The 11005-nt window shown below is 41.3% G+C and overlaps 1 protein-coding gene across 16 annotated transcripts in view; it reads right to left on the bottom strand.

The window, feature by feature from the left end:
• The window catches only part of KLHL32 (kelch like family member 32), a 317145-nt gene that overhangs the window by 136251 nt on the left and 169889 nt on the right, over nt 1-11005 (bottom strand). The window contains exons 1-2 of one of the 16 annotated variants that reach the window (XM_025211573.1): nt 6544-7469; nt 4585-4747 (exon numbers count right to left, since the gene is read on the bottom strand). The exons of 11 other annotated variants lie outside the window; for them this stretch is intronic. In XM_025211573.1, the coding sequence (XP_025067358.1) occupies nt 4585-4617 (33 nt within the window). In that variant the 5' untranslated portion in view covers nt 4618-4747; nt 6544-7469. Of the gene's footprint in view, nt 1-1210; nt 1715-2233; nt 2862-3507; nt 3724-4584; nt 5753-6543; nt 7470-11005 lie in introns of those variants that run through there. 4 more of the 16 variants (XM_025211572.1, XM_025211575.1, XM_025211576.1 and 1 more) reach the window with 4 other exon arrangements.

The following is an 11005-nucleotide window of genomic DNA, read 5'->3' as shown; positions in this document are numbered from 1 at the left end:
TCAACCAGGGCATGGCACAGGCGGGCCCCAGGTTAACCATGGCCTGGCCCCGCAGCTTCTCCAGCACCAGGTCAACCGAGTTGTAGCCAAGCAGCTCCTGCAGCACCATGTCAACCCGGGCATGCATGCCATGTCAACCCCTGCAACTTCACTGGTGTCAAAGGTCACGTGACATCACTTCCTGATATGATACCACTTCCTGTGACGTTTTTGAATATGGCTCGCCGGCCCACTGGTTGATAAAAAGTTCGTTATCTGGCCCGACATTCAAAAAGGTTGGACACCTCTGGTGTAGTCACACAATTCTGAAAATCCAACTCCCAAAGGCTAGGGACAGTAAGTACACATAAACTGGTTTAAGTGATGAAAAACTGGTTTAAACCTGTAACAGAATAGAAGTTCACTGCACATAAACTAGTTTCAAAATGGCTGAAACTGGTGTAAAATAAATCTGGCTGAATGTAGTATCAGACTTAACTGGTTTGGGTCAAACTATTTTATAAAGCTTCTGTCCCAGATCCCTTCCTGGTTCAAATTAAATCACAGACCCCTGGCATCCCAGCATACTTTCCAGCCCTGCGCTGGGCTGGGCTTTCTGCTCCAGAGAGCAGGGCTGGCCCCACCCCTCTACTCCATAGCTGGAGCAATGAGGGCTGGCTGATGTGGGGTGGGGGAAGTCCAGTTGGGGATGCAGCCCAGTCTGCAGGGGAACAACTGTCCCTTCCCTACCCCAGCAAACCCCGGCTGGGAGCTGGGGTCAGGGAGGTGGGTTAAATACCCCTTCCCCTGGTCAATCTCACTGTTGGCTGAAACTGTGGACTACAAACCCCAGAGGCACCTGGATGCATGAAGAGGAAGTAATGAGCAACTGTGCAGAGTCCTGCTGATGTGATTCTGGACTACAAATCCCAGCACACGCCTGGCCTCTGGCCTGAGCCACTGCAGACATGTGGCTGCATTTCCTGAATCAAAGATAAATGTCTGTTTGCTTGTTTCAATTTAATCTATACATTTTAGACTAACCTGCAAAAATGGAATCGATTAAGCCACAGGCTTTTTAACTGTCTGTACCTAGCCAAAAAGTGATTAAAACAATGGAAAAAGGAGCTATAATAATTCTAAACCATAAGGACTACCTCAACAAGGTTAACAGATAACTTTCTTGTGTAACCTGTTACAACGAACTCAAATACCTCCCTTCATTACTTACCCTTGAACTCAAGAAGACCATCCAGTTTCTCCTCTGGAAGCTCCAAGAAGAACTACAATCTCATCCTCATTTCCTACCTCAGGAATGGATCTGCCAAGATGTCATTGTTTGTATACCTTGGGGAGCATTATATCCAATCATGATACCTTAACTGAAGACTTGTCAGAGTTTATAGAAATGAAGCACAACCACTTAACACTCAAGAGCAAGTTTTTTCCAGGACATAATTGATTTTCTTCAGGAACTTCAAAACAAACCACCTCCCTGAGTACACACTCCTTGCCACCATGTATGTAATCAACCTATACAATCAACATAATCCACAAGGATTACAGCACAGCCTGCTTTTAATACCTACACAATTATAGTTAGCACCTGGATTTACAACTCCAGTACTGTATTAGGAATTTGTCTACTTCATCCTCACCACCATCAACTTTAGCTTCAACAACAGACATTTATTTCAAACCATGCGCACAGATATGGGCAAAACATTATCTCCCCTACCCTGCCCCCCCGCAATACAGCAACCTCTTTATAAATTACCTCAAATAAGAATCTTTTGATAAATATAACACCTAGTCCATGTTATAAAAATGTCAACTCTGGGATTATATGTCATCTGAACTGAAAGCCTGGAGTCCTTCCCCAGTTTCTATCACAACTCCAACAACTACTTCAGTTCCATTAAATTTTCTCTGGAATACTCCTGCACCATAATCAAGTTATTATACACCATGATCATCAGCAATAATGGCACATTTCAAACAACCATAGACAAAAGAACCCAAGGAGCACCACAGCTCTCTTTAAAACTTCAGTAACCATCCCAAAACACATCAAGAGAGCAGCACTCTATAGCTAGGAATATCTATAACATATCCATTCTAATAATACTACAAAACCAATGCACCAATCTAAAAACTGTCTTACCTAATAAGACACTCCACCAAGGAAATAGATTGCATCTTTAAAATGTTGCCCAAATACAAGCATCATATAATACAAAAAGAAAATCCTCACCAGCTCACCTATCCCACACTGGAACCTACATGAAAAATTGAACAATTACAGTCTATACACCAAAAACAGTTTGAATGTTTTAAAAAAATCCGGCAAGCTGTCTCTCCTTCCCCCAGTTTTCATGTAACTCCTAACTTCTCCAAACTCATTATTGGAAGCCAACTCCCTGCTGACCAACTGTCACCAAATCTTGTTAGCACAGCAAATATGACATCTACCAGCACATTTTCACCTGTACCATATTCAACAACCGTCTCCAAGAAAACTGTTATAAAGCCTATCCAATATAGCAGTAGGAAGCAAAGTTTCTGCAGTCACATTGAGCAGACTTTAAAAAAAAAAAGGGTGGTGGGGGGGATTTAAAAACAGATTCCAGAACTGCAGGCGAGACAAGAAAATTTCAAATCTGCAAAAGGCAATATCTCTCACTGTCACAAATAAAGGCTGCACCATTCTTGCCTGCCTTGGAATTGTTTGCTTTCATATCCATTCAAAAAACCAAAAGTGGCAAGGGGCCCAGGGTTGTGAGAATAGCAGGTTTGTCCTTGTTTGTGTACATCAATCTTTATGCAGTAGCTTACATCAGACAACTCCGCCAGTAAGTTCTATGCAAGCCAGAGTTCCTCTTTAAGCCAGGTCAGTGCATTGTTAAAATGAATTTAATAAGATTTGTTTGTTGTGGTCCTGTTGTTCAAACCATAGCTAGGGCTGTACCAGTCCAGTGATTCTTAACTAGGGTGTCACAGGATCCTTTCAAGGGAGCTGCAGGGTGCTGCACAATAATAGCATTGTTAAAAGTGTAAACACCTACACATAATTCATAAGATAAACCCAGACATTTCACATAGAAATCATAGTGTAAAAACATTCTGAACTGTTGCAATATTTTTGAGTTCTCTGCAATAGGAGACTTGCCCTATTGCTTTGCTGTAGTCAAAAAATGAGTGAAAGCTAAGAGCTGGCACTTTTTGAGGGGTTCCTTTAATCTAACAAGAAGTGCCTAGGTTCTAAAAAAGTTCATAACGAACAGGACATACAAATACAAATATCATCAATGAATAAAAAGAAGAGAGTAATATTAATCATTATCATCATTTTTGTTATTAATTGGGCTTGTATACACAGATTCCTGTTCAACTAAGGACTTATCAACAGGTCAGCAAGCCCAATAATAAGCCTACAGACACTGCTGAGAGACTTCCAATTAGTGCAATTCCTTCTGATTTTTATGGGTGCTGAATTAAAGTCGATTCTACGGTTTTGCTCAAACTTACCCCCGAGCTAAATTACATTTCTTAAGTCCACTCCCACTAAACTCTTCCTTTCACTCCTCATCCTTGACTCCAATCAGCAATTCAATGTTCCTGTGACTGATGGCGCTCAGTTTCCATTACTACACTTAAGTATGTGAGCACTTCAACACCATTCCCTCACAATCACAGATTAGATAGGAGGAATGGAAAGTTGGCATGCCATGAATGTGTGAAGCATGCCATGAAAGTGTGATACTGCCTCACACAGCTTTTACTAAAACACACACAAGGATGAACATCCAGGTTATTGATATGAATTTGAATTTTCAGTGTATCCACCCTCATGCAAACTTTTTCTAGAAAATGAATATTACAATCTGCTCTAGGGGTTTACAACATTTTTGAGCAGAGTGCCAAAACACCTGCAGCCTCAACTTGTAAGATGTTAGAGTGCCAGGGCCCGATAGTGGGGGATCCATGAGGGGCCCAATCCTTGTTCTGGCAGAGCAGCCTTGGCCCCTTCCCCACCATCTGTCCCAAGGGGCACGTGCTAAGGATTTGAAAGCCACACTCTGGCACCTATGCCGGGAGTTGCCTACCTCTGATCTACTCTATAAACATCCACATATCCTGTTTAGTCATTTCACTGAGAAGGTTTCCTGTCCTTTTTGTTAATACATTCCTACCAACCTTATCTCATCACAGAGGACTACCTACAGAGCATAATTGGAAAGCATTTGGATAAATGTTTTGTCAGACTGCTTTAGGTAGCATAATGCCACTTTTTACATGTAATTTATAAACACAAGCCAAGAAAATGAGATATCTTTATAACTGGTTATTAGAGGAAAAAAAGCACAGTACTTTTGTGCACAACATAACTGCATCTCTTCTGCCTTCCTAGCAAGTGAATTGCTGCTCACAAATCCGAGCTGTGCATTACTAAGCTTTTCCTAGACTATCTTCTTCCACTGATTTAATTTTGATAGCAAAGAACATGGTTAAAAGTGGATTTTAGCATCTATTTGCCTAAAAGATGAATAGATTAGTACCGTATGGTTAAAAAAATACCCTCCACCATTCCACAGTGCTTATTACCTGAATTGGTCTTTTAAATGTAAATGCCTTCATTTTGTAAGTACAGTATTTTGTTAAAACTTTATTTCCACAGTACGCATTTTTTTATTTCTATGCTCCTTTGTTTCATTTCTTGGTCACTTCAGGTTCACTCCCCTCTCTGGTTTTAAGTAATTTATAGCTCCTAAAATACATCAGATGAAAAAGAAGGATTAGAGACTGAACTCAGGAGATATCAGCTCAATTACCTACTCTGGAAGATTTCATGCACTGGTTTAGGCAAGCCACTTAAAATCTTATGCAGCAAGATTCTTAAGCATATGGCATACACTTAACTTAAACACAAGCAGTTCCACTGATTACCATGAGACTATGTCCATGCTTAAATTGCTTGCTAATGTAGGATTTAAGTCTCTCTGAACCTCAGATCCCCATCTTCTTCCTTTTTTTCCTTCAAAAATGTCTTGTCTAGTTGAAATGTAAATTCTTTGGACAGTGACTCTCTTTTCCTCTTTGTCCTCACATTACCAAGCCCACTAATCCTCAACCAGGGTGGTCCTGCACCCTGGGATGCTTTGAGATCCTTTCAAGGGTACCTCTGGGTACCATACAATATTAGGACTCTTAGATGTGCACACACAATAAACACAAAGATTTTAAATAGGAATCCATAGTATTAGAAACATTTGAACCTGTTGTGAACTTTGGAGTTCTTTGCAACAAAAGAATTGCTTTATTATTTTTTGTAGTAAAAAACTGAGTGAAGACTAAGAGCTGACATTTTTCAAGGGGTGCCTTGAGTCTAAAAAGATTGAGAACCTCACATTTTGTCCATGACCTTTGAGCATGACTACAATACTAGCTACCAGTAGTAATGTATTTAAATTTCTTTGATACATTTCTTATAAAAAGGTAAACATCTAAATGGCATTAGATGCCCTATTAAACGCCCTATTTTTTGTGCTAGAAAAAAGTTTAAAAGCAGTTCATTGAAAGCAACACATTACTTTGATGAGTTGACACAGCCTATGTCAGTTTGACTGATCTATAGTGTTCAGTGCTACATGCATAATGTAATCTTACCCAAATCACTAATTTATCTGAGGAATCTTTTTCGGGTTTTTTTTTCCCACTCTAATCTGAAAACTGCAGTCAGTTTTTTCCTGAATACAGAGGTACTTTTATGAAATAGATTTTTCACATTTTACCTTGTTCTTCCATTTGGGGCCTACCTATGTGAAATACTCATTAAACATGCCCTTGATTACATGCTGAAAAACAAATCATTCAATATCAGTTACATGGAATATGATTGAGAGGTCTGTCACAGGATTCTTCTGAACAAGCTCTTTATAAAACCCTGGTGAAAATATCACATGTTAATCATTCACAATACAGCTTGAAGTTATAAATCTGCTTAGTAAAGTCTATCTAAATATTTTTTAAGCATTTGTCACATAATCAAACTGAGGCCCTGGGAAATCAGCAAGAAAAGGTCAAATACCCAGACACAGCTTAAAAGGAGGTATAATTTGCAGAAGTAACCATAAATGCAACAAAGACTAAGGACAAAACACGATTCAAATACTGCGCTGAGATCTCAAATTATTGCCAACATGCCTTATTGTAAAACAGTTCAGGTGCATATCCCACTATATCACAACCAATATGTGGTTTTACATTACATCAGTACTTTAAATTATATCAGATCAAGTGTGTAACCTGAATGTACCTGTTGCCTTGCATTATCAATTTAAAGACAGGAAGGGTGTTTTTCAGAAGCAGTGTTCCAAATACCTGCAACTGGGGGTAGGTAGCTTAAGATGTCACTCTCAGCAGTATGTTATTTAGAATAATTAATCAGAGGATCTAAACTATAAACAAACAATAAGTAATTATAATTAAGCAAGCAGAGGATCTAAGTTATAAGGATCCAGTACTAAGTTATATTGTTCAGTTAACTTCAATAAAGTGCATTACAGAGTCCTCCCAGAGGGTAGCTTGCTTGGGACCACTGCATCCTCATCTGGTACAGTGGGGTCTCCTGAAGCCGGTCCAGGTGTGGTTTCTAGAGCAGAGGAAGAGCCCTGGCTTCTTCCTACTCAGAGACCCTGGCATTTCAGCCTCTGACCCAGCCTGGTTGTCCCTTGCCCTGATCCAGGGAGCTAACTTCTAGTTCAGGTCCTGGGAGAGGGACTTTATCTCTTGTTGGTGAGAACAAGTGCAACCCAAAGCTCCAAGCAGCAAAACAAACAGTTCTTCTTCAATAAAAATAAAAAAGACCCTGCCCCCTCCAAACGGTTAAGCAATTCCTCTGTTCCCAATCCAGTTAGCTCAGCTGTCCTCTCTCCCATCTTCCCAGTGCTTCAGCCTCCAAGCTCCTATTCTGACTCTCCTCAGGCAGCCAGACACCCTTGTCTGTTCACCCTGCCCTATCCATTATCATATTAATCTCCTCCAGCTTCTCTGGAGCCTCCTATATGTCACTGCCCATCCCACCTTATCAATATGTCAACAAGGCTATTAAATTCCTTTGTCACTGGAGCTTCATCTCATCTTGTCCAGCATATAGGCAGCTTCATTAACAGCAAGGACCCTATTAACCCTTCTTTCCCCATACATTGGCTTTATAGGTAAACTGAGATGCACAGTATAACAACATGAACACATTTAAAACAAAAATATTACAATAAAACCGTTACCCACATTGCCACCTTCATTTACTATAGAATACAGTCTTATTTTTTTCCTTAATCTTTTGTTCCTACAATCTATATCTTGTTTGGATTAAAATTAAAATAAAACAAAATAGTCAAGAAATTTCATCCCATATAGATGTTCTGTATACCCAAGAGGAATGCATTTGTTAATAACAAGGTAATTTTCTTGGTAATGCCCTGCCTCAGTACGTAACTCATGCTTGGAAAATATTAGCAGTCAGTGAAACATACACTCTTGTGCCATGTAAGCATGGATGTATGATTTGTGGCTCCACCCGAAGTCAGGGAGTACAGCACTCTCCTCCTAACAGACTGTTATCATGTTACCAGAAAGCCCTAAAATCAATACCAGAATCACTAGATGCCAAAATGCATTTACAGCTTGTCACCTGTGGACAGACTGAAAGGCCAGAATACTCGATCAGAAAAAATCTTTAAAGAAAACCAGCACTGAATTACTATAGCTACAGTAAAGCTTTACAAACATGACAATATTTTAAAAGATTTATCTTCTTTTATATTCAAATCCTTACTGATTCTCTGGTTCATAATCAAACAACATATAATAGCCATCTGCCCATTTGCTTTATCTTTGGTCTGGAATTTCCCGTCCATTTTCAAATGTTATGTTACAATGAATTTACAACTGAAACACCTGACAAAATATTTGCCATATGACATATGTTGAAGTAGGAAGTATTTTATTTTTTGCAATGAAAATGGCACTTTGAAATGCCTTCCAGTATTTCCAGGGAGAGTTCAATGTGCTTTCCAGTATTTAAAATGTTTAGCGCCCTGTAAGGGATAAAAAATTTGAACACTATGCAGAGCTAAAAAAACCAGAGTATGCATGAGCAAAGACTTCTATAGCCCTTCCAGATTGCTAAAAGATTTGGTTACCTTAGAAAAGTCACAGAACGAATTGTTTTAATAAACGAATTGTTCACTCGGCCTGTAGTTTATAATGTTTACCAATATTTGACTCTAGCAAGAAGGAAAACTCACCATTCCTTCAGCTTTCCATTTTAAAGCAAATGTTAACATAAAATGGATACCAGGAAGGCACTGGGTTAACTGTCAATATTTTCTACAGTGTCTCTTAGAAGAGAAAAAGACAAGCATTGTTTGAAATCTACCTTGCAGTAAACAGATAAACCAATTTTATTTCTACATACTAGCCAATTGCCCAACAAGAATGATGGGGGAGGGGGAGCAGGCAGGGATGGAGCCCTGTGCCCCCCCCCAATCCAGACCCACTCCCCACTTCCCTCTTGCTGCTTGGGGTCTGGATCTGCTCCACCCCACCCCCCAGCTGCAGTGGTGGGGGGAGGAGCAGGCCCCGGCCCAATGTGGAGGAGAACCAGGCCCAAAGATGGGGAGAAGCTGGGCCACTGTGGCAGGGGGTGGGGAGGGGAGCAGCGGGGGGATGGCAGAAGCAGGCTTGGGGCCGACATGGAGGAGCGAGGGTGGCTCGCTCCTCCTTCCCCCCGCATCAGGCCTGGGCCCACTGCTCCCATCCCCTCCCCCCACTACCGTAACCATGGCACACCCGGCCCCTCCCCCTCCACCGCGTTGACCCTGCAAGCAGCAACAGCAGAAGGGGGAAGGGGCAGGCTGAGGCCAGCACCAGTAGCCTCGCCTCCCTGCAGCATCCTGACCCCACTGCTCCCCCCGCACCACCGCTGTCAGTTCCAAGGAACAAGGGGGGGGGGCAAAGCCAGCCTCGGTTGCCTCGCCCCCCATCTTCCGCTCCATCGTTGCCACCTGCAGGAAGCAGGGCAGGTGGGGTGAGGCCAGCACTGCTGGCCTCACCCCCACCCCCATTCCATCCCCTCCCTTGTCACCACCTCCAAAAGCAGGGTGGGGGGGGCCAGTTGCGCTGGCCTCCTCCTCCCCCCACTCAGTCCTGTATCCCCACCATCATGGCAGCACTCCACCGCACTGCCACCTCCTGTTCAAGCGCTTCTTCACACTCCGATTGGCTGTTTGTCTGCCAATCAAAGCGCAAATAAAGCATTATGCGCAGGCAGGCAGATTAAGGCTTTTATAATATTAGAATGGGTGCATGGTAAAATCTAGAACAGAGGTTCCCAAACTTTTTCTTATTGCATACCCCCTTCCAGATTTACCAGATGCCCATACCCCACTCCACCCTGCCCACCAGCATACATTTTACATTTTAACCCATTAAATGTTAATTGTTATTATAATTAAAGTTCAATCGCCATTACAAAATTTCTCCCGTTAACCCCACAGAGATATGTGTACCACAGTTTGGGAACCCCTGATCTAGAACATATTACAACCAAGATCTCAAAAGAAACTAATAATTTTAGATAGCCCAATTTTGGGGTGCCCAACTTATTGTGTTTTGCAATTGCATTTGCTGACAAACTAAATAAGCACAACCAGAAAACAGCGCTGGCCCCAGGAAATTCATTTTCTTTGAACAGGACACATTTTTGTAATGTATAAAATGCTTTGCATAGGGGGCTAAATTACTAAGTGTGGACAAGCTCCATATTTTTTTTTTAATGAACCTGTACTTCACTAATAACCTTTACATCCTTGACTCATTTTACACACTTTCTAAGCCTATCCAGGGAAGAGTCCAACATGAAGAGTAAATAATTTAGTCACCTCACTTCACAGCACCATTGGCTCTGGAGATATAATTGCCATAAAATTCCATTTTCAAGCATCATAGGCTTTAAATTGTAGATGTTATGAGTACCCTGCTACAAAGCCAATTTATCATGCTGATGCAAATGTCATTACACAAGGAAATCCAAATGTACTAACCTACTGTAGAACACAGCAATTACTTTCTACTCCGTAATTTGATAGCAACAGCGAATATGTTAAGTGAGAATCTGAACATCCTCTACTATTGAATTTTTCATTTTATGAGGGTTTTAACTAACTACGCTTCAGTGTCTTTGCAAAAAAGACTGTCTTCCCTTGTGAACATCAGATTTGCTAGCAAAGCACCCTTAAATCTTATTGCCATATTTGATCAGCAATTTTTAATGCATAAACCCAAGCATAAAACCCATTTACTGACCACTTTTCTTAGGTCTTTCATCTCTAATTCTAATAAACTTTACAAGGGTAAATAAACTTTGATCTAATTAAATAAATTTTTCAAAAAATGCCCTGCCTAGCCAAGTTAGAGTGAAGATGAACACCTTCCACTGTAGCTCTCCTACCATCCTGAACCTTGCACGTTTTCTGCCATCTCCCCTGGAATAAAGGGCTCATTAAAATAATCTCTTTATTCTCATTATGTACAGGCTAAATTTGGTGATGATTATCATCCGTTACTTCCATTCTTTAGGAGTAGCAGTCCCCCACCCCCCCTCCAAAATAAGTAGGGACCTACTTTATTTGCCATTTCATGGATTTCACAGAAATCACAAAAATCAGCAAAAAACCTTAATAAAAATAAAATATTGGCTCCCCAGGGGAAGCTAGCAGTCCTCACTACTGAGAGGGGAAGGCACCAGCTGGTGAGATTGCACTAAGGGCAGCAGACTGTCAGAGCTGATTTCAATTAGTGCCTCGACACAGTGGAACTTTCTAGCACAAGGCACGGTAAGGCAGGCTAAGTCTCGGCATGGTGAAGAGTTCCGGCGTGGATAGAGTTCCTGCCGAGGAAATGCAGATTTGCATAACACGATTGGCCGATGTTAAATTATTCCCACGTGGCGGCTGGCAATTGG

The sequence above is a fragment of the Alligator sinensis genome, unplaced genomic scaffold (genome assembly GCF_000455745.1).
Source record: "Alligator sinensis unplaced genomic scaffold, ASM45574v1 scaffold145_1, whole genome shotgun sequence".
Taxonomy (NCBI): domain Eukaryota; kingdom Metazoa; phylum Chordata; order Crocodylia; family Alligatoridae; genus Alligator; species Alligator sinensis.
The sequence above is the reverse complement of the archived record's forward strand: the minus strand, read 5'-3'. Positions and strand labels throughout refer to the sequence as shown.